Source organism: Podarcis filfolensis (genome assembly GCF_964270895.1).
Source record: "Podarcis filfolensis genome assembly, chromosome: 16".
NCBI lineage: Eukaryota > Metazoa > Chordata > Lepidosauria > Squamata > Lacertidae > Podarcis > Podarcis filfolensis.
The window spans coordinates 25,776,705-25,803,875 of record NC_139620.1 but is presented as its reverse complement, the minus strand read 5'-3'; the positions used below and the strand labels follow the sequence as shown (position 1 = coordinate 25,803,875).

General features: G+C 47.2%; 2 protein-coding genes across 3 annotated transcripts in view; both read right to left on the bottom strand.

Moving 5' to 3' along the window:
• HNF1A (HNF1 homeobox A) overlaps positions 1-27,171 on the bottom strand; it is a 215,194-nt gene that overhangs the window by 82,101 nt on the left and 105,922 nt on the right. The window lies entirely within an intron of this gene.
• Positions 136-25,841, bottom strand: ACADS (acyl-CoA dehydrogenase short chain). 2 transcript variants are annotated; one of them, XM_083590388.1, is made up of 13 exons: positions 25,570-25,841; positions 22,841-22,954; positions 21,760-21,868; positions 20,811-20,983; positions 11,051-11,214; positions 8,688-8,837; positions 6,960-7,071; positions 5,527-5,678; positions 4,393-4,563; positions 2,289-2,426; positions 1,234-1,329; positions 930-986; positions 136-593 (listed from the first exon to the last, which is right to left on the bottom strand). In XM_083590388.1, the coding sequence occupies exons 1-13, from the start codon at positions 25,769-25,771 to the stop codon at positions 441-443; spliced, it is 1,791 nt and encodes a 596-aa protein (XP_083446514.1). In that variant the 5' UTR covers positions 25,772-25,841; the 3' UTR covers positions 136-440. The 2 variants fall into 2 exon arrangements, with proteins under 2 accessions (XP_083446514.1, XP_083446513.1); XM_083590387.1 differs by lacking the exons at positions 20,811-20,983; positions 21,760-21,868; positions 22,841-22,954; positions 25,570-25,841 and adding an exon at positions 14,165-14,286.

Below are 27,171 nucleotides of genomic sequence, written 5' to 3'. Positions count from 1 at the left end.
TATCCACACAACAGTTCTGCACTCCTGATCTCTGCTGCAGACAGAGGTAGATTAAAGAAACATCACACAAATGAATGTCCATTAAACGCAACCTGAGGCTGTAGTGCAAAGGGGGGTGAGGAGAGAGAAATCAAACCCTTGGTAGTGCAATTTATTCATTTTGTGTATGTATATATATATATATCTTTATCTAAGGCACCTTAAAGGCAGAGGACACTTTTATCTTGCTGTCTGAGACTCTCCTCTCTGGCGTACTGTTCAACTCTCACAGTGAATGTTGTGGCATGCAGCAACTGGTGGCCCAAATCTCCTACTCTGTCCAAACTCTGGCAAATGGGGCTCTGTGTTGGCTTGTAACCAGACCCAGGGTCTACCATCTCTAATCGCACGTGCATCTCTGCAAGAAAGTAGGAGGCGCTGAAACACAGATCTTCTCCCCCTCAGCCTTGATAAGCTTTCAACAGCTGCCCTGCAATGACCAGCCTCTGTATCTCGCTAGTTCCCTCGTAGATCTCCGTAATCCGAGCATCCCGGTAGTGGCGCTCTGCCGGCATCTCTGTCACGTAGCCCATCCCTCCCAGGATCTGGATCGCCTGAAATAAAAAAGCATCCCAAGTGCGTCAGCATTGGATGCTGTGGCTGCAGTACGACAACAGAGATGAAAAATGGGGAGGGATGCACTTACATCCAGGAGATGGAAAGGAAGTACACCACTAGCTCCCCCTACCTCATGCTCTGTTCGTTTGCCAGGGTCATTTAAGAGCCCCACACACCTACAGGGACTCGTTTGTGGCCACAGTGACAGAATGGTCCAAGGAGAGAGATTTCGGCTGTGTCTCTTGCTCCATGTAAGCCAGCACCGTGCCAACTGTACGGAAGGGGAGAGCTTCTCCCTCTGTGCTCATGGGCACGAAGAGGCACAGGCTTACCTGATGAGAAATCGAAGTTGCAGCCTCGGAGGCAGACAGCTTTGCCATCGCAGCTTCCTGTTTGGAGAAGAGGAGAGGAAAGTGCTACAGTCCAGGTAAATCTAACCCCACTGCCCTAAGTGTTGCATAAGTGATAAGGAGAGTCACTTACCACCCCAGCCCAAATAGCACACCAGCTCACCTTGCAAAACAGGGTGGGGTGGGGGATTTTCTATAGCCCAGGGAATGGGGTTTTTTTTGCCTTTGCACACATTTCTAGGGTGCCTGCAACCTGCCCATTATCTGTGAAGACAAGCACTATTACCTTTGTGTAGGGCTTTCCGTTGTCCTTCAACATGGCGGCTCTCCACGTCAGCAGACGGGCGCTCTCGAGGGCCAGTGCCATGTCAGCCAGCTTGAACTACAGACACAAAACACCATGGTGGGTTGAATAACCCCGGTGGCCCTAGATATTCTGCACCAGCCTTCCCCAAGCCAGTGCTGTCCCCGTGTTTTGAACTACAACTCCTGTTTGGGGCTGTTCTGCCTGGGGCTGATGGGAGCCGCAGTTCAAAACATTGAAAGGCAACCTGGTCTGCATGCAACAAATCAAAATGAACACAGCAAATACCTAACAGAAGCTCAACCACAATCCAGTTTCTGAATAAAGCAAAGCGTATGCCTTGTCTCACTAATTTTGAACAGGAACATCAAATGGAAGACTAAGAAATCCATCTCATGTGGAACCATACACTGGGGGTGATGGTTCTTTGAATGCCCTTGTGCCCCATGTCCTTGTGCCCCATGTTAATTATAGGAGGAAGGGTGTACCCTCTGGACTGGTCCTGGTCATGGAAACCATTTCACTTTTAAGATACTGATGTCCCCAAAGTAATCAAGTTGTGTAACAAGTACACAATGAATTCCAGCTCTTCTGTTTTGACATGTTTCTCTAAAACACGGTGGCAAACCTGCAGCCCATCAGCTGCTGCTGAACAACAACTCCCATGCTGCACAGAGCTGATGGGAGCACTAATAATAATAATATCTCTGTATCAGCCTTCACCCAAAGATCACAGGGAGGATAACAATATAAAAACACAAAAATACATAACACGGTAACAAACGAAAACAAATACTCCCCCACAGTTTAAAATGCCAAAGATTGTTTAATTAGCCAAAGGCCTGGGAGAAGAGAAATGTTTTTGCTCAGCACCTAAATATGTAATGAGGGCGCCAGGCAAGCCTTCCTGCTCTAGTTCAGCAAAAACAGTGGGGCTGCAGGCTAGCCTCCCTGATTATTATTATTTTTTTAAGTATTGATGAGTCCTGGAACTACAAAGAGAATAGCCCCTGTAAGAAAGAGATCTATCTATGTACCTGAATGGCCTGCAGCTTAGTAATGGGGGAGCCAAAAGCCACCCTTTTCTCAGCGTAATCCACAGCACAATCGAGAGCTGCCTGGGCTATTCCTAATGCCTGAGATGCAATTCCAATCCTCCCAGAGTCCAGGGTTTGCTGAAAGGAAGGCGGAAAGACAAAAAAGTGAGTTTGTGCACTACAACCAGCCACATCAGAAAAAGCCAACTTTAACGGAAGACAATCTTTAAGACTATGGAATGACTGGGCAGACTTTGCAAAGCCCAGCATCCAGTAAATACAGGCAGCTGTTAGTGAAGCATGGAGTGGGGCAGTTTTGCTACTACCTCCAGATGAGGCACAATGAAGAGACGCACACAGTACAAACTTACATTGTCTTACACTATTTTAAAACTATCCTGGCTTTGCCAGAAGATTCCTGGGAACTGCAGTCTGGCAAGGATGTTTAAAGAAGTCCAGTTCTCACAATCCTTGGGGTGGAAGCAGTATTATACCAGTGTAAGTAGATTATGGCTTCAGGCTTTGGTGTGTCTCAGACTGTGATCCACCTGACCTTATCTCTTATCTATGACAAGAGGCTAATCTCAAGGCCTTTCTTTCTTTCCATTACTATTATTTATGATATGAACCACTTTGGGAAAGCAAGAACTGTCTTAAATGGGGGGTTAAAAAACCACAGTGCAGCTCTTGGGTTTCCCCAGAACTACAAACCTTTCGGAAGGGACACATACTGGAGGACCTCCTCTCCCACCGCCTCCCACTGCTTTAATCTCTGCCTGTGGAAAGCCCCAAGTTCAGTCCCTTGGCAGCATGGCCAGGTTGAGCCAAGGAAGGAAAAAAACATCCCTAAATCCCCTGGAGAGCTGTTGCCAATCACTGCCAACAATACTGAGTTTGGATGGACCAATGGTCTCAGTATAAGGATGCTTAATAAGGACACAAGGTGCCTTTGCTGGATTAGGCCAATGGCCCATCTGGTCCAGCATCCTCTTCTCACAGTGGCCAACTGGATGCCCCAATGGAAAGTCCTCAAGTAAAGGACCCATGGACGGTTAAGTCCAGTCAAAGGTGACTATGGGGTTGTGGCGCTCCTCTCGCTTTCAGGCCGAGGGAGCCGGTGTTTGTCCACAGAGAGCTTTCTGGGTCATGTGACCAGCATGACTAAACCGCTTCTGGCGCAACGGGACACCATGACGGAAACCAGAGTGCATGGAAACGCCATTTATCTTCCCGCCACAGTACCTATTTATCTACTTGCACTGGTGTGCTTTTGAACTGCTAGGTTGGCAGAAGCTTGGACAGAGCAACAGGAGCTCACTCCGTTGCAGAGATTTGAACCACTGACCCTCCAATCGACAAGCCCAAGAGGCTCAGTGGTTTAGACCACAGAGCCACCCGTGTCCCATGCCCAAGCACAAAAGCCCTCTTCCGTCCTGTGGTTTCCAGCAACTGGTATTCAAAAGCATTGTTGTCTCCAGCTGTGGAGGTAAAACACAGCTAACATGGCTATTGGCGCCAGCCTCTTTTAAAGTCAACCATGTTATTGTCCCTCACTGTCTCTTGTGGGAGTGAGTTCCAGAGTTTAATTTCCTAAGTGGAGTAGGTGCCCCCCTTTCTCAGCCAGGGGATACACATTATTATTTAGCAAGTTTTATATACCACTTACAAAAGTGTATAAAACATTTGTTAAAAATAGCAATAAAAAACACTAGGCATAATAAAAAATAGCGAAAACAGAAAATCATATTTAAAAAAACCACAGATGTTCTCATAGACATAGGCTAGTTCCCACGTCCACTTGGGCAATGACTACCTATCCAGACAAGCAAGAGGCATTTATTCGACTTCACGGACAGGCAGTGAGAGGGGTGCATTGTCTAAGGAGGGGCCTGTGGGCCAGACAGAGTGGGCATGAAGGACACAAGTCTTCCCCAACACGGCTACATAGTGATCGGCTGAATTCCTGAAAGGCTGAAAACAGGGCATGGAGGGGAAGAGGGTGCGAAGGCCAGAACCGCCACCCTTTGTGCTTCCAGTGCAGGCAGACGGTGCTGCTTAACCCCATTCCCTCCCCTCTTCCTCACCGTTAAAATAATTTACTCACCATGGCAATCTTGAAGCCCATCCCCTGCTCCCCCAGGAGGTTGGCCTTGGGGATCCGGCAGTCCTCGAAGATCAGGTTGGCGGTGGAGGAGGCTCGGATCCCCAGCTTGTCTTCTTTCTTTCCCAGGGACAGGCCAGGGGTTGGCATGGGGACGAGGAAGGCGCTGATGCCCTGCGCGACAAGACAGAACAACGTTCACAGTTGCTCACGCAGAAGGAGGTCTGCTGGCATGACCGGTGGTCCACCAGTGGCTTGACAAGCCTCTCCTGCCTGCCTGAGCTGGGATCCCTGGCAGGCTATTTTTGAATTGCATTGCTATTCCACTTTTTCCTCCAAACAGCTCAAGGTAGCTCTGAATCCCCACAATAACCTTGTGAGATTACCAAGGCTGAGAGGCAGTGACTGGTTACCCAGTGAGCTTCATGGCCATGTGGGTATTTGGATCCTAGCCTCCCAGATTCTAGTCCAACCACTCTAACTACTATACCACCTGGCTGGCTATAAACCAACCTTCCCCAACCTGATGCCCTACAAGTAAAAGGTAAAGGTAAAGGGAACCCTGACCATTAGGTCCAGTTGTGACCGACTCTGGGGTTGCGGCGCTCATCTTGCTTTATTGGCCGAGGGAGCCGGTGTACAGTTTCCGGGTTATGTGGCCAGCATGACTAAGCCGCTTCTGGCGAACCAGAGACAAGTATTGTGGGACTAAAACTCCCATTGGCTTCAGCCAGCATGGGAGCCATACTCTTATGGGAGTCCTAAGTCCAATGCATCTAGACCAGCAGTTCTCAACCTGTGGGTCCCCAGATGTTGTTGGACTACAACTCCCATCATCCCTGAGCTCTGGCCTTGCTAGCTAGGGGTGATGGGAGTTGTAGTTCAACAACATCTGGGGACCCACAGGTTGAGAAAGGCTGATCTAGACCATCTATCCCATTTCTACTTCTGCTGGGCAGAGCAGCGAATAAAGGCTAGCAGCAGAGTCAAAAGTTTCTCGGTCCCTCTTACATCACTGGGAAAGGCTGCATTTAAAAACAAACCAATACACCCATAGGACAGAGCCCCTTTGTGTGGGGACCTAGCTTGGCCCTAGCTTTCCTTGTTGTGAAGACTGACCCTAAGGGCTACGCTCACCTTATGCTTCAGAGACTTGTCTGTGGTGGCAAGGACCACCGTTGCAGAGGCATCCCAGGCGTTTGTGATCCAGGCTTTGGTGCCATTCAGGACCCACTCGTCCCCAACCAGCCGTGCAACCGTTGAAGCAGCTCCGGCGTCGCTGCCATTGCCTTAGCAAGAGAAAACCAAAAGGATTTCTGACCCAAAGACCTGGCGCTGCTCCCTCTCCAAGAGGGGAGTGCGAAAACTCAAGTCTTGACTCGGCAGAGGAGTCCCATCTCCTTGTGCAGCCCCATCCTCCAGCTGTATTTCAATTGCAGAATAAGCCTTTTTAACACACCCACCCCTCTCCGCCAGACCAGACTTTCTGGCTGCTGTTGGTAAGAATGAACAACCATCCTGAGCTAGAGACACCACCAGTTGTGTGTGTGTGTGTGTGTGTGTGTGTGTGTGTGTGTGTGTCCCTCCATCCTTGACCATTGGCTATGCTGGTTGAGAGTGATGGCAGTCACTAGTTCAACCACCTCTGGGGACCCATGGCTGGCACGACTAAATGTCATAACACAAGTTCCTTAATGCTCCACATGCCTAGGGAATGGATAACAACTTGCGGGGAACAGAATGAATGCAAAATATGCTCATTTGTGGTTCCCATATCATTCCATAGTTGCACACTAAGCTTTATCTCCTCTAGGTTATTCCAGTTACAATAGTTTTGTAAGATTCTCCTATTACACGCAGGTAAGTCAGTCCAGACCTGCCAATGGATTTATATTTTTGCAATGTTATTTTAGATAAACTCTGTATACTTCCCACTCTCTATTAAATTTTTCATCGGTAACATCTCGGAACCTTGCTGATAACCTGGCTAGCTCTGCATATGATCGCATCTTATTTTGCCAGTCTGATTTGGATGGGATAGCGTCTCCTTTCCATACAAGCACTAACCATGGAACAAATGTTTGTTTATGTGATCTTTTTTTCTGTGGATTACATATGTTACATAGTTTTTTTAAAACCAAGAAAGCATTTTTTTAAAAAAGCAAAATATGCTCATTTGTGTAATGGACGCAGGACACAGATTCTAGATTAAGAGCATCAGAGTAGCTCTGCAGATGGAGAAGGCCAATGGGGGCTCCTCTAGTCCAGCATTCTGTTCTCACAGTGGCCAACCAGATGCCCAAATGGGAAGCCCACATGCAGGGCATGAGGGCAGCAGAGCTCTCCCCACTTGATTCCCAACAACTGGTATCGGAGGGATCCATTGCCTCTGACAGTGGAGGCAGAATATAGGCAGTAGCTGCTGATAGCCTCCTCCTCCATGAATTTGTCTCACCCTCTTTTAAATCCATCCAAGCTGGTGGCCATCACCCTCTCTTATGGGAAGCTGTCTGAGTATAGAGTAATTTATTTTTAAGGACCCCAAGGTATTACCTGTGTGCCTAACTTACCTGGTTCACTTAGGGCAAAGCACCCTATTTTGTCCCCATTGGTGAAAGGTAAAATCCACTTCTGTTTCTGCTCTTCAGACCCAAACTTCAAAATTGGTCCTAAATAGAGGGACTAAATGGGGAGGGGAGGTAAGACAAGTTATATCAGGGGTCGGCAACCTAAGGCCCACGGGCCACAAGCGGCCCATGGGGGTCGTTTAACTGGCACACAAGCCGCCCCCAAACCAAGCCGCCCATTCGCCAAGTCCCCATGCACTGCGCTAAACCGGCGCAGCACGGCGCGGGGACTCGCTTCCGTGGTGCCGGAAATCGCGTCTGTGCAGAAGCCGGAAATCGCGGGTGATCCGGCCCACGGAGGGATATCCACTGGAGTGAACTGGCCCAGACGAGGTAAACCTTGCCGACCCCTGAATTATACTGATTTACACACTGCCCTGAACAGAATGCCAAGCAAGCAACTCCACCCCTCAGAAGAATTATTCAGCGTGGAGGGGCAAGGGAGAGATGACACACTGGAGGAGGCTGCATTGAACAGATCCTGGAGGCCTTAATATTATTACAATCTAAAAAAACTTTTTATTAAGTGGCACAACAAACATAACAAAGCTTAGAAGAAGGAAAAAATAATACTACAGAAATCTAAACCACAAACAACTGAATGAAACTAGAAACAAAAAAACCCCAAGAGATTTCTACATACAAACTCTGCAGAAAACGTTCTAATAAATGCAGAGATACAGTATTTTAATTGATAAAGAAAGAAAACAAACCTTTAACAAATCCATATATTGGAGTACACTCTACTTCCTTTCATTGCCTAAAATAAGGCTCCACCAGCCTTTTGCAAATGTGCCTCTGCATTTTATTTCTCTAACTATCCTTAGTCTACATGTATGTTTCTCGACTAGAGCTACCTGCTGAACCCTTGCGTTTTGTGCTATTAAATTAGCTCCTTTCAGGTCCTCCTAAAAAGTGGCGACAGTCATATTTGCAGGAACCAAAAAGTATCCTATGAGGGGGTTTAATAGCTCAAGTCCATATTATCATCTGCAAATAAATTTAGTAGAGCAAGTGGGCAGGTTCTTCCTAACAGACTGCCATGTAAGTTTGTCCATTTCATTGAATACTTGGAACACTGATTACCCTGACACATGTCTGTTAGATGTGTTATAACTATCCCTTTCACTACATTCCTGTCAACAAGTTGCTGAAACATTCCTATAAAGATATAACTTTACCGGGGTAAGGTACCACTTTTGCATGAACTTCAAGCATCAGGCACTCCAACTGTGCTGGCTGGTCAGTGTAGGAACAACAGTTTAGAAATTTGTGCCTGAATTTTGATGGTTTTCCTCTTCCCTCCCTGTCCGTTTTGCCTTGTGTGCCATGTTTTTTTAGATTGTAAGCCTGCCAGGCCAGAGATTGCCATGTTTTGATTGCCATGTATCTAAGCCACTCATGAGAAGCCACCTCATGAGAAGAGAAGACTCCCTGGAAAAGACCCTGATGTTGGGAAAGATGGAGGGCACAAGGAGAAGGGGACGACAGGGGACGAGATGGCTAGACAGTGTTCTCGAAGTTTGACCAGACTGCGGGAGGCAGTGGAAGACGTGCCTGGCATGCTCTAGTCCATGGGGTCATGAAGAGTCGGACACAACAACAAGCCACTCGCTCTTAGATACAATGAATGAATGCTAATCAAGGTTAACATCTGTGGGAATCTCTTACATTATTGACACTCATGATCACGCCAGTAGATGCACAGCCTCGGCTGATTTCCTCGACGGCGATGGAATAGGCCAAGTAATCAAGACCAGCTCCTCCGTACTTCTCAGGTACGTCCATTGCAAAAAGTCCAAGGCTACCCATTTTCTTGACCTGTAAGTGGGGAAGGTGGGGATGAAATGATGATGTAAAGCTGATTAGGGCAGAAGACAGCGCCAGTGGCAGAAACAATCCAGCCGAAAGACGAATTAAAGCAATTCCACACTGGATTATGCTTGCCCTTGTCAGTCATCTGGGAGCAGCCATAACTTCTTCCCTCCCTAGCAGAACCGTAGCAATTACTTAATTACAGAACAGCACATACTGCCAGGAGAAAGCGTACCACACGTCGTGCAATTCATTCCTTTATTTACATTAAACTGCTCTTTGAAAGAATGTTTGTGCAAGGCAGCCTTACCAATAAAATCTAAGGAGTGTGAAGCCAGCTACAAAACAAGGTAATTTGTGAGCTGGCAGCTAGGATGGGCATGGCTGCTGTTTCTCAGGACAGAAAAACTGTGGTTATGTGAGAGAAAGCACAATTCAGTTTTGTGAATCTCTTTTTTTTTTAATAAATTTTTATTAATTTTCCAGCATATATTAAAACACAACACAACTGACAATACACAAACAAACAAACATACAAACACGTATAATTTCATAACCTCTTTTTCCTAAACCTTGTTTCAACGACTTCCCCATACCTCCCTTTTCTGCATCCCTGTTTTTAAACTTTTCCAGCAACCCCTAATTTCAATTACTTATAATTCACTTTCTTTAATCCTTTTTCTCTTACCCAATTATTTGTCACTGCAATTCTGTTTTACATTACCCATAACATTTTAGCACTCATCAATTTTACAACAGTTCTTAAGATAAATTTTAAATTTCTTCCACTCTTCTTCCACCGTCTCTTTCCCTTGGTCACGGATTCTGCCAGTCATCTCAGCCAGTCCCATATAGTCTATCACCTTCGTCTGCCACTCTTCCAGCGTGGGTAGTTCTTGTGTCTTCCAATACTTTGCTAAAAGAACTCTTGCTGCTGTTGTAGCATACATAAAGAACGTCCTATCTTTCCTTGACACCAATTGGCCTACCATGCGCAGGAGAAAGGCCTCTGGTTTCTTATGGAAGGTACACTTAAGTACTTTCTTAATTTCATTATAGATCATTTCCCAGAAGACCTTGATCCTTGGGCACGTCCACCAAAGGTGGTAGAAAGTGCCTTCAGTTTCATTACATTTCCAACATTTATTATTGGGCAAATGATAGATTTTTGCAAGCTTGACTGGGGTCATGTACCACCTATAAATCATTTTCATAATATTCTCTCTTAAGGCATTACATGCCGTAAACTTTATACCGGTGGTCCAGTTTTGTGAATCTCGGCTTTCATTTTATTTTTTACTCATTTAATAAAATTTACAAACCACTTGGTTGCAGAAAAAACATCAAAGTGGTTTATGAAAAAAGGTGCTTCAATGTGTGTGTGGAGGGGGAGGTGTTTGTTTTTAAATAAATCAAGTTCCTAGCCCTCATGGTAGAGAAAACATGCTTGAAAGCATATGAGCAAGGTAGCATCTTAGAAGCCAGGAGGATAGTAGAATAAGCAGGCAAGAGGAATGGGTTCAGTGCAACAGAGTGCTCATGTGGTCAGGTCCTGATTGTAGCATTTAGTTAGTCACTATGAAAACAGGCAGGATGCAGGACTAGATGAGCCCCTTTTGGCCTGATCCAACAGCCAGGCTTTTCTTATGTTCTTAGAATCAAAGAGGCAAATTTGGGCATAACAAGGTAAACAGCCTGCATTATACAGGTTGCAGAATTCAGCTTTTCTGGATGCAGAATTCTGGTTCTAATTTTAAGCAAACAGAGTACAGTCAAACCTCGGATCCTTAACACCTCCGTTTTGGAACGTTTTGGCTCCCAAATGCCAAAAACTTGGAAATAAATGTTCTGGTTTCTAATGTTTTTTGGAAGCTGAATGTCCGACGCGGCTTCCGCTTGAGTGCAGAAAGCTCCTGCAACCAAGTGAAAGCCGCGTCTCAGTTGTCAAACATTTTGGAAGCCGAACGGGCTTCCAGAACGGATTACGTTCAACAACCAAGGTTTGACTGTAATCAAGTGGATATGAGCTCGTGCCTGACTTGGGCACTGCCGAGACCAAGCTAAACATCCCAATGGTCAAGGAGACCAGGGCATTAGGTCTCAGTCGCAACATGGATGCTCTTCTCAGGAACAAACCTGTTGGATTGTGACAGGTCTTTAGGGTCATTCAGAATATCAGACGGGGGCCTGTGTTACCTGAAGATGAGTCACATACATACCTGCTCTGCAGGGTAGCGATGCTCCTTGTCCAGCTGAGCAGCAATGGGGGCCAGCTCCTTTTCAGCGAAGTCACGGCATGTTTGGCGAAGCATCTGGTGAGTTTCCGGCAATTCTACCGTCTGGTATACAGTGTGCAGCCTTCGCAGACATTGAAAAGTCCAAGCTGCAAATGGAAAAGCATGAAGAACCCTTTCAGTCTGGCCCAGAAGATGTAGAGCTGGGCTGCTAAACAGGACACCCTGTTGGGGACGGGCCGTAGCTTGGTGGTAGAGCATCTGCTTTGCATGCAGAAGGTACAAGGTTCAATCTACAGCATCTTCAGGTTGGGCTGGGAGAGACGCCCTGCATGAAACCCTGGAGAGCCGCTGCCAGTCAGGATGAACAATACTGAGCTTGATAGACCAATGGTATAAGGCAGGGGTTGGCAAAGTTTTTGTGGCTTGGGCCGGTTCACAGTCCCGCAGATGCCGCAGTGGACTGGAGCGTGCACGCATGTGTGCATGCACACATACGCAAACACTATTTCCAGCACAGAGGAGGCGTGCGCAGCTTCCCATTGGCTGCAGGAGCTTCCTGCAGTCAGTGGGAAGTGGGCCAGCATCACGGAAGGCAGTCCCCGCTCTGCTCCGCACCGGTTTAGTGCGAAGCACGGGAGCCGACCAAGCGGGTGGCAGGGGTCCATGGGCCGGTTAAACGACCCTCATGGGCCGCTTGTGGCCCATGGGCCTTAGGTTGCCGACCCCTGGTACAGTGGTACCTTGGGTTAAGTACTTAATTCGTTCCAGAGGTCTGTTCTTAACCTGAAACTGTTCTTAACCTGAAGCACCACTTTAGCTAATGGGGCCTCCTGCTGCCGCCGGAGCCAAATTTCTGTTCTTATCCTGAAACAAAGTTCTTAACCTGAAGCACTATTTCTGGGTTAGCGGAGTGTGTAACCTGAAGTGTATGTAACCTGAAGCATATGTAACCCGAGGTACCACTGTATAAGGCAACCTCCTGCAATCCTACTTGGGAATGGCTGAAGCTCGGCATGCAGAAGGTCCCTTACAGTATCACTAGGTAATATAATAATAATAATTTTATTGTTTATACCCCGCCTATCTGGCTGGGAATGTCCAAAAGCCTGGAGAGCTGTTGCCAGTCAGTTTACACATTACTGAGCTCCATGTACCAATGCTCTGACTCTGTCTATGTTCTGGTCTCTGCAAAGGGGCAAAAAGAAAAAAAGAGATGTCTCTAGCCATGTTTCGCAAAAGAGTCTGCAAGGTTTCTTGCGGCACCAGCTGCTGAGTGAGCAGAATAATTTAGTCAGGCTAGGCTAGGCTGAAGATCTGCCCCTGTCCCTTTCCACTGGGGAGGTCAGGGTTAAAGTCCTCAGTGCACAAAACAAAGGGGGTGACACAAGCTCCTAAAACTCAAGCACCCAGAAGCTGCTTTGAACCTGCACACCCAGCACCCCACCTCAGGGTCTTTTCATTTTACAGCACCCAATGCAGAGGAGACAAGTAGTACTCCAACTTTACAGCAGGGGCAAAAGTTTATCTGCCTATAAAAGACACCCGGCTTGTAAAGAACAAGAGGAATTGCAGGGAGATGAATTGCAATCCAAGAGGGAGCAGCAAACTGACAGACGCCCACGGGCTCCTGGCCAACTGAGCAGAAAGGTGAAAGAAGCCATACCCCTCCCTCTGCAGCCCCCTTGCTAGAGGTGAGAAAGCAAGCAAAGCCTCAAGGCCTCCATTTTCCTGGCTGGCCTTTTGCACATTGAACAACACTTGCCACCCCCTTGCATGCAGAGGGTCCCAAATTAAATTCCTGGCAGGGAGGGCTGGGAGAGGCTCCCTGCCTGAAATCCTGGCTTCTGATAGTGTTGACAATACTGAGCTAGATGGACCAGTAAGGTAGCAGCTTCCTTGTTACTATTTAAACCAGGTCTTTATCCAGAACAATGAGGACTGGAATCTTACTGCATTTATAGGAGAAGGGCTATAGCTTCTTTACTCAAACATGCATTTTGTTGTTGTTTAGTCGTGTCCAACACTTCGTGACCCCATGGACCAGAGAACATGCATTTGGGGACTCCTAATTTATTTAAAACTAAATAAACAGACTCCCAGAACAAATTAAGTACTTAACCCGAGGTACCACTGTACAGAACTTAATTCGTTCTGGAGGTCCATTCTTAACCTGAAAGTGTTCTTAACCTGAGGTACCACTTTAGCTAATGGGGCCTCCTGCTGCCGCCGCAAGATTTCGGTTCTCACCTGAAGCAAAGTTCTTAACCCAAGGTACTATTTCTCGGTTAGCAGTCTGTAACCTGAAGCGTCTGTAACCTGAAGTGTCTGTAACCTGAGGTACCACTGTATTTGTATGGTGGCAGTGTTGGGGATGCAAACCCCACTTGGCTAAGGCTGTGACCTGGTAGTCACAACCTGGTAGTCCCACTCAGTTGAAGGCTGGCTTTTAGGGGTGCTGGCTCCGAGCCATTTATGGCCATTTTAACGGCAGCATCTTGGGCTAAGTCTGGAAATGCACAGGTGGGGCTCGTGGCACAACATTGGCGTTTGGACAAGCATTTGCTCAGCTACAGTTTGCACCAGGAAAGGTTTCCAAACAGTCTTCAAAGGCAGGCCCATGGAGACCGGATTATAGTAATCTATATTTTTATACATATACAGAGAGTGGGCTTGCCGACTGAGATCCAAAGGGCCACTGAGCCCGGGTGCAGCTCCTGGATAGCTGCAATCTGAGCATGAAGGTGGCTGTGGTTTCCACCCGGTATTATTTTGAGATAAGACTGCCCCTGTCCATGGAGGGTCCTCTGAGCTATCCCACAGTGGTATGTGAAGGGTCCCAAGAGTGTGTGGAAGAAGCCCCCAGAAAGGGAGCGGCTCCTAATTTTCCCTCCTCCACCCCCAGCTGCTGCCCCTCACGAAGTAAAGGAGTCTTCCCCAGTATTTTGCTCACGCTCATTTAACACCGCCCCCCGCTTCCATCCCTTCTTGGTACGTGCCAGTCCCCCTCCGTAGCAGCCGTGCGGCTCCCGGCGTGTACGAAGGGGAGCGCTCAAAAGTTGCGGGGGGAGACAATTAAACTTGGCCACCTCTGTTTACCTCCAATGCCGCCTCTGCGCCGCGCAAGGAGACCCGTCACCGCCGCCATGCCGGCCCAGGAATAGACCGCCCTCTCTTGCTGCCCTTCCTGCCTGCCTCACTAAGCTCCGCCTCCTCATTAGCATTAATAAGCTCCCAGCCCCTCCCCCAACTATTCTTTTTTTTTAACCATTGGAAGATTTTTAATTTTTTTGGAAGGCTTTTTTTAAAAAAACACTTTTCAGCACTTTGCACTGGGTCGGTTAATTTTATTTATTTATTTATTTTTGCAATGGAAAAAAAATGCCTACCTATTGCATTTTTAAATGCAATAGAAGTTAAAAAAACCTCTCCCCGCCCCCTAGAACGGGATGAGAAACTGAAGGGTCTGGGCCTGTCATGCTGGTTTTAATCATGATTAATAACCCATAAAGTAGATGCAAGTTTTAATGTTTTTTTAGTCTATTGTTGTTTTTACCTTTTCAAGTCTTTAAATTATTGATAACTTTTCTTACTGATAATTCTTTTTCGTAAACCACTTTTGAGTTGTTTTTACTATCAAGTGCTGTATAACATTTATGAAATAATGAGATGCGTTTTATTTGAGGCTATTTCAAATGTTACATTTTATGCAACCGCACATTGAGGATTTTATTCTTGGAAAGTGCTAACAGGTGTTTATTAAAAATTTATTTTAAAATTTATTGCAAGGGAGCAAAACACTAAGAAACCCAAGCACGTGTACGCAAGGTTCACCTGGTGCGAAAAGGTATGTATCGAACACGCCAGAGGAGCCTCTCTGGGGAGAGCATTCCACAGACGGGGGAATATGAACCTTGACATTCCAGAGCACATCGTGAAGATCACACAATCCGTGATAAATCTTATTGACAGATGCAGGGGATAAACAAGTAATGGCTTCTTCTGTGGTGCAATGCGCCTGGCAACTAACCAGAAGGTTGGAGGTTTGAGCCCACCCAGGGCTCAAATGCAGGAGGTTTAACTAGAAGACCCTTCTAACTCTATGATTCTATTGCTACATATGCTCTACTTGGTCACTTCCCAGAGCCAACTGGCTGGTCTTGTGTCAGGAAGAACCCCCTGGGCCAGATGGAGCTTCAACCAATGCAGTTTTTATGTCCTCTTAAAAGGTATTCCCATGAAATCATGCAAACTCGTGTTGTTGGAGCAGCGACAAAGCCACGTTATATTTGGATGTTAGAACCAAGAGGGCCTCTGAAATGCTGCTCCTATTCTAGTCCAGAAACAGCCCCTACCACCACCTCAACCAGGAATTAAAGGACACTGATGAGCCCCTATCTCCTGCCTAGCCTCTTTTCAACAGCTAGTACCTATTCTAAGGTGATCTGGACCTTTTTATTACCCACTTGTATTTTCAGGGTTCTCAGATTTCCAGGTTCACAATACGCAAGACCTGCCTGCTCACCACCCACCCAGCTCCCAGCACTAAGGTCACGCAATAAATAAGACAACAGCAGCTGTGTATTTATGGATTTTTTGCTTTTTTTGTTTTTAATTACTATTGCTTTCAACAAAGTAACATTTTATACAAACGAGTCAGCTAGTATACTGTAGGTTTAGGAGACAAACAAGATGACAACAGCATGACGACGGTTCAATGTGGTGATCGTAATGGTCACACAGACTTCTTGGGACACTCCTGTCATCCTCTATGGAAAAATACCTTGACAGAAAAATATAACGTCCGTGATCTCTTTTCTGGAATTCACAAGTTTAAAAGGAACAACCTGCCACTCTCCAAACGGTCACAGATGCACACAGACAGACCAAAAATGGGTATATTATTGTCAGGCAAGGACCACAATGGAATAGAAAGCCCTATTTTAAAAACAAATCTTGCAGGGGAAATCTTTCCAATGGCCAATTCAGAGACAAACTGGAGAAAGATGCATTTTGTCACAGTCCTGCAAATGTTCTTCTTCCTGCTGGTAAACCGATCGCAGGATACCAGAAAACAGTTTTCTTTTTCCAGTCATCCCAGGAACATCTCTGAAAAATCAGTGGGACTGAGAAAAAACTATCCCCTTGCCTGGGCCTGATGGCCTTATAAAACCCCCCATTAATTAAAAAAAAATACATAGGAGGTCCAAACATGTTTGCTGGTGCTTCACCAAATGGGAAATGTAACAGAGCAGCCCTGTTATGGACCAGGTCTCTCCATTAGTTAGGGTGGGGCAAGCGGACAATGCAATGCGAGGACTTCAGTGCCTGCACAGCCACAGAGTATAAGATGGAAGCAGCCGCTGTCAACACCATTGGAGGGCAACAGTGAACCTTACAGATTAATGCTTTTAAGGCAGATACTTTTCATGGCAAAGCTGTCATCAGTATCAATCTGCATACAATACAGAAGTCAATGTATTTCCAGTTCCCTTCCTCATTGACACTTCTTGCTTTCAAGTGTCCTGTGTGGTTTATTCAACAGGGAAGGGCTCAGTTTCATTAACAATTCTCCAGAGGGACGAGGACATGCAAAGAGGAAGACAAGGGCTTGAAATCAAGCCAGGGAGATGGCCTGCCAAACTTAGCAGAGGCCACGAGAAAGCCCCCGTCCCCCAGGTTATGGCTGGGGAGGAAGAACGAATCATTGAAGCCTTCCAATGGCAAGTAACCGCTTGGGGGAGATGGCCCATCTATTCCAGTTATACATTTAGGTGCCCCTGTCTTTGGATAAATGCTGTTCTTGTATCTACCCCCCACACACCCTGCACTAACACTATGGTCAACATAGCAGAAGCAGACCCTTCCCCTCCTCTTCCATATGCAACCCACGGATGTAGTGTTAGTGCGACAGGAAGATGGCTCAGGGGGTGGGGGAGGGAGAGACAGGCTTCCACACAGGAATGGAGTATGTGGTCCCAAGGGGTAGCAGCCAAATGAGTGACAGATAAAAGTGCCAGCTGGACGAGGGCAGGTTCATCTTCTATCTGGTGGGGTAATTCAAAGAGCCCCCCCTCTCTCTCTTGGCGCAAAGTGTTCCAGAGAGCTCAAATCCACACATTTGGCCACGTCCTCTGGGGCATCAGGATACCTGTCTCTCGCTGCCCCACGCTTCCTTCCCCATTTCACATATTTGGTCCCGCAAGGCAGAAGCAGCAACAGGCAGAATTTAACAAGCAAGCCCCTTGCCCCATTTCTGCTTTCGTGATTCTTCTTGAAGAGATGGGAGCTTGCAAGGGACACACAGAGCATTAACACTCGGAAGGAAGGGGGTGCAGAGAGTTTCAGTTTTTGAGAAAGAAGAAGTGAGAAGGAGGAGAAGAGAAGAATCTGGAGCCCAGAGAAGGGGGCCAGCAGCTGGGAGTTTATTGCAAAGTACGGTACCTGCTCTTGGCTCAGATTGCTGCCCATCCTTCCCAACTGCTCCTGGGATAAATTCGTAAGAAAGCAAAGGCGGGACGTCCTCGGAAGGAGCCTGAGCAACAGTAAGAATGATGTTTAAAAGGCACCTGGTGTTTTTAATCACATTGACTCTGGAACCCCATATCACCACCACCTCCTCCTGTGGAATGAGGAGGTGTTTCCCTCAACTGTTCCTCTGGGAATGTGGCCTTCGACATGGGGAGAAAAGGCACCTTTCTGTGGAAAGCATCAAGCGGACTGCAGCAGAACTGACTACCATCATCAATTGGTAGAGACAACTGGGCCGCACAGTGCAGGAGCTGGAACATCACAGGTTAGGAAGAAAACAAGAACAAAAATACAGAGGGTTTTCTTTTCTTTTAACCCACAAACTTGGCTACACAGGGCCAAAATGCTCTGCCCTTTTCACCTTTATTACATCCCCAATATTTTGGGAGTGGTTAAGAACATCCTACCTTACAGCTAAAGAGTCCAAGCCATTTTCCCCTTGCGTTTCGCCTCCTACAAACGCTCTAATCTGTAACTATCCTCCTCCCCTCTCTAAAAGGGTTTGTTTCAGGGTAATGTGCGTGTGCCTCCACCCCCCTCCAAAAAGGGCTAGTCTCAAGAGCCTGGAAGGCTTTCTCCTGTGCAGGCCGAATTAGCATCTGACACAGAACCGGCCCCTGACTGCAAGGCCTTTGAACACCAGCTTAACTTTGAAGCGAGAGAAAGGCCTGGGAGTGGAGTCCGACAGCAACAAAAATACTGCTTTGTAGTTGCCGACAGCCGCCTCAGGGCAAGATTCCTGCTTCACTGGCTGATACACACCCTCCTCCCCAGGCCCTCATCCAGTACTCCCTCCTCAGATGTGCCTAACCAACAGGCATAGCGGCATCTCAGCAGCAAAAGCTGGCTGGTTTCCTACACATTTAAATGGAGCCAGTAAAAGCTCAGAGCTACAGGTTTCAAGAGGGGAAAGTCCCTTATTTTCACAGCCACACTGATTCCGTTACATCTCATTGCACTGGGGAGCCTATGGAGCCCACTTCAATAGCGGCACAAACCAAGGCAGGCAATACAAGCTGGTTAACACCACCATTTCTTACACTAATACGTTTTGAGACACAAACAGATTTCTCCTGGGAAAATCTGCCCTGCTGCTTGGACAGGCTCCACCAGGCAATTCCTGGCTCCCGGTAACCTTTGCCCACCTCCTTTTGCACTCCTTTCAAGGAAAAGAGCAAAAGTGAGATGCAGAACGGAACCTAGGCTGAAGGCAGGATGGAGAAGTGTGTGGAGTGTTCAGGCTGAGGCGCTCATCTCAGTCTCCCTCCCCCTAAGCTGGTTGGCATAAAAGGCCTCACAAAGACTCACAGTGGGACGCAGGCCTTTTTTTGCCAACCGGTACCCAACAGCGTTTAAGGAACATTCAAGACCACAGAACAAAGCCACAATCTGGAGCATCCCTTAAAAAACAACAACACCTCTTCTCCTTTTTGTTTTGTTTTAGGTTGGTTGTGAGTGGTGGGCCCTCACAGTCAATCATACAGGCTGGGTCACCGATTCTGCCAAAGTGATTCACCAGCCCTGCCACACTCCTCCAAAGGGGGAAAACCTGCTATCTACGTTTCATGGGCTACTTGGAAGAGGCAACAGCTTTGTGTCGGGAGGACCCTTTGCCCACCGGAAAGTGGAAGAACATACAAGAAATACAGGCTAAGTGCGCCAAACTACAAGAACTGCTACATCAGTTTAACATTTAACAGACAGTCCGACCTGTAACATGACCCAGGTGCCACTGGAGACCGAGCAGAGGATCAGAAAGGAACAAGGCTGGAAAGGGTTCGGGTTTGCCAGGGGAGCTCCTTTACTATCACCAGTTGCCACCTCAGCCCCTTCAGCATCACATCTTGAGCCTCACAGAGCTTTCCGCAAAAGGCCTCGGAGTCCAGGGCAGCTTCCCTGCTCTCCTCCAATGTGACCAGGATGGCTGGCGGTAGTGCAAAGTCCAATGGAGGGGGGGGAGGGGGATGCAGCGGCGGCGGCTACTGCCCTCCATTGTAGGCATAGTCAGCCTTATTGTGCATAATCAGCTTGTTGTCCACAAAGTAGAAGCTGTCTGAGCGGGTCTCGTAGGGGTTCTCGACCATCAGACGGACTGTGTGGGGCAAAAGAGAGGGAGGGAGAGAAAGAGGAAGAGAGACAGAGACAGGTCAGCTAGCTGCAACCACAGAACATAGCACGTAAGGAGATCCCTATATGTAACAACTCCGCTGTTGACCACTTATTAAAAAACTGAGACGTGCTACATGAGATCGCTTATTTTACCTGCAAGAGCAACTGAACCACGTAAGCGCAGCCAGTGAATGGATAGCAAATATTTATTTATTGACTTTATATCCTGCACCCACCTCTAAGGAGCCCAAGGTGGCAAACACATCAATAATAATCCAATTAAAATTTACAAAAAAAGAGTTTTAAATAGCTCAGTTGGAAGGTTGTACGGGGCAATTGCATATTCCTGTATTGCAGGGGGTTGGACTAGATGTTCCTCAGAATCCCTTCCAACTCAACAATTCTAGGTTGCTATGACCTTCTAAAACATATTTTTAACACCCAGAGCTTGTAAAGGAACAGAGAAGTCAACCAATTCAGTGCTTCTGCGTAACCACCTTCTTCCCCTGAATGAGGAATCTTTTGAAGAGAGTGAGCTGTGCTTACTCAAATTGAAATTAGCAGCACTGCAATACTCCCCACTTTTCTCTCTCTGTGGCTGCGGCGGCCACAATTCTAAAAGGCATGGTATTTGAAATCTATCAAGTTCACACTTAAGATTTCTGTGTGAAGTTCTGTTTGGCCCTATCTTCTTCCTTGTGAAAAACAGCTTAAGAAGCTAGCAGGAAGAGGTTAGGTCAGGTTGTACATGGGGCAACCTTTGAAGACTGCAAAGTTAGTGCAGAATACAGCGGTTGGGTTACTAACCACTGACCACTGAACAGCTATTGCTGGTGCTACAAGAACTCCACTGGCTACCAACAGGCTTCTGAGTACAACTCAGTTTGAGATGTTTAAAGCAATGCATGGCATTTGGTAGTTGGTACTGAAGCAAAGTCTACTGTATACTCTTCAACCTCATGACCTCCAATTTTGGACTACAACTCCCATCAACCCCACTCTGCAGCCTGCAGTGGCTGGGGCAGATGGGATTTATAGTCCAAAATGACTTGGAGGAGACCAGGCTGGTCTTGAGCCAGCTCTGGGTCACACAAGAGATACTTACTGAGGTCCTCTGAAAGTTGTGGGAACTCGTAGATGTGCTCACAAGTGTTCCTGCTGCTGGGGATGCAGAAGCCAAAATCAAAGTCAAAATTCTTGAGAAGGCGGTCTCTGAAGTAATGCCTCTCAATCATACGGAAGTTCGACACAGGCTTGTCTCCTACTGTGAACTCCACGCTGCAGAGACAGGGGGGGGCAAGAGAAGAACAACCAGTTAGGTGGTCAAGATGGTCTCCTGATTAGAAGCCAAAACTTGGTTTCTGCAAGGACCCAGCCCTGGAGGCAATGCTGGCTGTGATGGGCACAGACAGAGCTGCAACTAACCTGCAGGAGCAAAACACAGGGCTGCCCACAAGCACTTGTTCCTAAAGATACCAGCTTTCATTTCCTAAACAGACTAATAGAATCAAAAGTTCCTAGTGCCTATGATTGTGAAGGTATGTTTGAAAAATGAGGCAGCGCTTAATGACATCTCAGCAACTCACAACTATTTGGAGCAAACAAGTCTAGGGCTCCTTGCTCCTATCCACAACTAGCCAAATAAATTATGCAAAATAATGAAGATGGCTGGGTTGTGACAAGGAAGTGAAATCAAGCATGTTGTGAATTTTTACAATTTGCAAAATGCAACTTCTCGTGTTGCAGAGATATTGGGTTGTACCCAGCGTTGGTTCTCCTCCATGTAGACCCAACGAAATTAATGAACCAGACTTAACATAGGTCCTTTAATGGGCCTACCCTGAGTGGGATTTGGCCGGATACAACCCATTCCTTTTTTAAACTATTTTTTTATTGTGAATCACAGATTACACTGAGCCCCAGGCACACTTCTCCAGTATATATTCTTTGTGAGCTGATGAACCTGCTTCATAAAATCTCAGAATCATTTGATTGCAACCACAGGGTTAGCATGGTAGCACCCTTTTCCATTCACTCCACAAGCTCCTACTCACGTTGCGCCAACTGTCCGGAGGCGCAGGAAGGCAGGTGTGAACTGATAGCGGACAAAGCGCCCTGCGCTGGTGTCCACCTCCCCGGCGTCACCGTCCTCATCCTCTTGCTCTGCAAGAAGCGACATTTAAGAAGCAAGTCACCCATGAGATATCATGCACACCTTTTGCTGGCACTCCCTCAGCTACGGCCGTCAGGAACGGGGCAGATTCTCCCATCAGGCCACCATGGCCGGCCACCCAAGCTCATATTTGAGCCTTCTTTGTGGCAGCACCTTGCTACTCCCAGAACTGCACCAAGCACTTTTGATGCAGAGCCCCCAACATCAGTTGAACAGGTTTAATTTACCCAGGTTGGTGACATTTTGCATGCTGAATCAATCACACTGTGGTGTCTTTGTTTGTTTTTACTGCTCTACGGTCACTACTGGTGTTAATGTTTTGTGCGTTATTGATTGTAACAGAAATTGTTTGCATTTTAGTATTCTTCATGTATTTTAAATCACTCTGAGGCCATGACATAAGATGGTCTATAACTGAAATTAATAATAACAACAATGACAGCGATAAGCAGCTCTCTATCTGCTGGTGACGTGATAAGCTGGTGACTTTATTCATGTTACAGACAGATTTAGTTCAGCTGGGCTGAACTGCAGGGTGGGCAAAGCTGGTGGTATTTAGATACAACAGTATCAGGGCCCTATTGTGCCGTATACTGAATGCAAGAGAAAATGTAATGAAGCCTTTCCCCAAACTGGTCCTGTCAGATGCTTTGGACTACAACTCCCACCAGCTTGTCTATATTAGTGGTGAGCAATATATCACGCAAAGTAGCTTATATAAAAGTTATTAGGTTGCCTTCCTAATCCCTATGGAAAATTTGCAAACTTCTTTAAAATATTTGTTGGGAACTTTAATGTCAGAAGGGGAGAGGGAAGGAGAAAGAGGCGGAATTGCAGAATTTCTTCTTTAGAAGAAACTATTTAGATTCTGAAATTCCAGCAATTTCTAGATGGAGACCGGACTTAGGCTTTATGTACAAGCTCTCACTTTCTCTATTTTTTCTTCTTCACAGCCCACTTACCTAACGCTGAAGGTTTGGCAATTTCAAATAGCACCGTCCCTGTCTCCAGGTCCCTGATCTTGAACTTGGTGAAATCAATATTGTAAAAGTTGTCCTCTGGTCGGCAGAGATAGTCTAGGAGACAAAGGAAAAGGAAACCTGAGAAGTCCCATGTCGGGGATTACCATTTGGGAAAGACAAGAGAGGTAAAGAGATCTTGGGCTTCAGGGTTGGGAAGAGCCATTGCAGCCCAAAGCCTTGGAGGTCTACTGCCAATCTGATGGGTCTGTCCTGATAGAAATAAAGCTTCATGCTTACATAAACACAAGGACCTCATTTTTATATACGGGCGGTCACCATTTTAGGTGAGTCCAATTGACGTGTGATCACTGACACGCAGGTCCTTTTGGATCCGCAAGAAGGCAGAACAGGATCTGGGCACACTTAAATGTGCTCTATCGACGGATTTGGGGGCCAGGAATGGAACACCTGCATGAAATGGTTGCCGCCTGTATATAAAAGAAAGGCGAGTAGATATTGCGGCAACACTGCAAATAAGCCCGCAAATGTTACTAGCCTGCTCCCTGCCCACCCCCAAGTACTAGCTTCCTATAAAGCATGCACAAAAACACAGGCTTCCAGCCACTTGACAAGCTAGTGCTGCCCTTCCTTGCCCAGGCTTATTGAAGAAGGAAGGATAGAGCAACCTGCCAGGGTGCACAATACTGAGTTAGATGGACCAATTGTCTGACCGAGGAGCTTCCAATGTCCCTTCTCCACCAGCCCTCTGTCTTATCATACTGGTTGTGGAGAAAAGTGTAAGACACAGAGAGCCAATGTATGGTGTTGTGGTTAGGGTGTTGGGACTAATAACTCACTCTCAGCCTAACCTACCTCTAGGATTGTTGCGAGGATAAAAATGTCACCTTGAGCTCCTTGAAGGAAAGGTGGGGTATAAATGCAATCAATCAATCAATCAATCAATCAATTGATAAAAGAAATGACTCAGAGGAGGAATGGACTGGTCATTGGCCTGCAGGGAATTCCTGGTATGGAGTGGAATCCATTGAGTGCATTACATCAGCACAAGGATTTCTGTTTCCACTACAGAATTCCCTCTCCATCTCCCTATGCTTTCACCATATCTGCTCTGAAGGAACAGATTTAGGGGTTGTGCCAGGAGGGGGGGTGCAGAGGAGAGAAGTAGGGAAGTTCTGATGCACAAATGGAAATTCTTTCACTGACAGAACGCATTGCTTAGTGTTACACTGGAATACCCTATGGTTATTACATGAGTTGTTAAATACAAGCCTGGGCAACCCTGTATTTCCACGATTGTAGGCAGACTGCAGAGAGAAAGTCATTCTAAGCCAGAAAGGACTGACGGCAGAAAGAAAAGAAATTATTCAGAATTATGACTGCAGTGAAGACTTTCAGGTGTGCTCAGAGTTCTGCAAGTAGAAAAGCACAGGGAAGGTATTACCATCTTGTTAATTGAAAGTACTGTATTAAGTAAGAGGGAGTAAAGAGACTATTCAAAGGGGGGGGGAATGGAATTGCTCTTCAGAGTACCTGATACACTAATATGCGGCAGGGTGGTGCTAGGGTGCCTTGGGGATCCCAGATTTTTGCATCCTTGGTGGAGTTATTCTGACAGAAAAAGGGACTAGTTAGTTGCTAAGTTAGCAGAGATGTTGTGCACATGAAGTGGGGGGCAGCAGCAACACAGGAAGCTGATGCTGGTGTACTCAGGGTTTCCCAGTTTCAGGGGTACCCAGGAGTGAGAAGTTATCCATATCAATTCTTTAAATAAATTCTTTAATTTCAATTCATATCAATTCTTTAAATAAATTATTTAAATAAATTACAGCTGGGGCTAGACAAAGCCCTGAGTAGTTAAATATATATATTCCGAGTTTCTCCTAGTTGCAAATAGGGGGATAGATATTTTTTTTTTTTGCTCTTCAACGGGTGAAACAAGAAAGCAGGGTGCATGCTCTGTCTCCCACAAATTTCCTGCGCTCAGGGACGGGAAGGAAATGGAAACCTAATAGATACTTGGGGGCCTACGTTTATGGGTCTAGCCAGTGGGGCCATTAAAGGGAGGTTTCTTCCGAGCAAAATGCTAGCGGGCGTGTAAAGGGAGAATGTGCTCCGCCGCTCCCAATTTCCTGCGCCCTGATTGGAAAAAGAACATGAGTACTGTGGTACCTTGGGTTAAGTACTTAATTCGTTCCGGAGGTCCGTTCTTAACCTGAAACTGTTCTTAACCTGAAGCACCACTTTAGATAATGGGGCCTCCTGCTGCTGCCGCGCCACCGGAGAAAGATTTCTGTTCTTATCCTGAAGCAAAGTTCTTAACCTGAAGCACTATTTCTGGGTTAGCGGAGTCTATAACCTGAAGCGTATGTAACCTGAGGTATCACTGTATTCAGAGCAAAGGCATAATCGATGTTGGGGTGCCCAGAAGAGTCCATAGAAGGGGCAACCTTCAGAGGCAAGAGAAGATTTTGGGGGGAGCGTGAGGACCACCCCTCCCAATTCCCCTGGCCTACGGAGAGGAGGGGCATGGTAGATACATAGGTGCCCACCTAAGTGAATCCACGAACTGGGGTGGGGTGGGGGCTCTGGGGAGTCGATACCGGGGCGCAGAGGGGGCTTGGCACAATGTCGGGGTTCGCCCCCTCCTCAGCGCCCGGGGGGCTCCGTCTTTCTCCTCGCCCCTCTCCGGCGGCGCCCCTGCTACTCACTCTCAGTGACGCGGCTGAGCCCCAGGACGTGCTCGGGCCGGACCGCGTCCAGCGCCAGCAGCTCCGCCTCGGTGCGGGGCAACACGGCGGCCCTCAGAGGAGCCACGACCGCGGGCGACGCGTCTCCGGAGCCTCTCCGGCCTCGCAAGCGGCTCAGCGCCCCGCCGGCCCCCGACGCCACCCTGGGCTTCGAGCCGCTCATCGCCCCGTCGGGCCCGCCGCCGCCGCCGCCGCTGCCAAGATGGCTGCCACCTCCGCCGCCGCCTCCTTTCGTAGCTATGGGAGCGAGGGGGCGGGGCCAGGAAGACGCCGTTGACGGGGGTCGAGGAGGGCGGAGCCAAAGGAGGCACGTTGGGGGGAGGTAGGGGTGGTGGGTGGGGCTAAGGACGCCGCGCGCATGCGCACTCCGGAGAGGGGATGTTGCGGTTTTGGAAGGGAGTCGCGGCGCGAAGCGGTTTGGGGCGTACCTGGACATGGCAGGCAAATCTCCGTAAGACGGATTTTAGGCAGCGAAACCGAAATGTTGCAGGAGTATCCTCCTCCGCAGCTGAATGCTTCATAGGGAAAGATAGCCGCGCGTAGAGGACAGTCCTCTGTTCTGTAAAAAGCGGACCAGAAAGGGGCCTTGTAACTACCCATTCAGTTGCTATTAAATTAATTAGTTTGACTTTTTATTGTATTTTTATCTGTGCTGGAAGGCGCCCAGAGTGGCAGGAGAAACCCAGTCAAATGGGCGGAGTATATATAAGACAACAATTATTATTATTATTATTATTATTATTATTATTTCTTTTGCTATGGCAAGACGGATTAAGTGTATTCCCCACTAGGATAAAATCTATTTCATTGTGAGTCATTGTTTCTACGTTTGCGTCCACACATGCAAATCAGCACGTGCAAGCTTCATGCACATTTTTGTGTCCTTTTACTCCCGCCTACTCTGCCTGGTAAGGCAACGCGGCACAGCTCAGACAAGGCCAGAGTGGCTTGGAGGGCTGCAAACTCCGGCCAGGCAGGCTGCTTCTGGGCCACCACCAAGAACCCACCAACAGTCATCTACGGCTGCAAATAGTAGCAGGGCAGCAGCAGATTTCTCTTCTCCATGTGGTATAATGGCTGAAATAACAAAACTCTGCACACTGTGATACCAGCACTGGCTTTCAGTAACTGCTGACTGGGCACTCCCCTCTCACCACGACATGGCAGCCAGGGGTGTTTTGGGTTGTTTTTTGTTTTTTTTTAAATAAATGTTTCACCTTCCATCTTTTGCTTTTTCTCTTCTTAAAAAATGAAGCTAGAAATAAAATTATGGTGCTGGTGAAGCCCACTTTAAATCAAGCGCTATTATGTGACTATTCCACTCCGAAGAGGGGATGATGAATCACAAATTGATCATGCCCAGGGCCTTGGCACAAGAGAGAGAATTGGACAAGGCCCAGCCACTGGGCCAATTCAAGATTTAAGGGACAGGTAGGAATGGACGTCTCTGCTTTTCCTGTGCTTGGGGGGTGCTGTCTAATTATTTCCCAATCTAAGGTGACACAACAGAATTCAGCCAGCTGCAGCTTTATTATCACAAACCCCCTACAAAATACATTTCCC

What these genes read in the sequence shown, in the direction of transcription:
- ACADS (XM_083590388.1), bottom strand. Translation starts at nt 25,771, where the DNA reads ATGAGCGGCTCGAAGCCCAGGGTGGCGTCGGGGGCCGGCGGGGCGCTG. An exon ending in TGATCATGAGTGTCAATAAT is followed by an intron (nt 7,072 to 8,687) that starts GTAAGAGATTCC and finishes CTCCCCATTTAG; the next exon opens with TCCCTCTATTTAGGACCAAT. An exon ending in CAACTTCGATTTCTCATCAG is followed by an intron (nt 594 to 929) that starts GTAAGCCTGTGC and finishes TTTTTATTTCAG; the next exon opens with GCGATCCAGATCCTGGGAGG.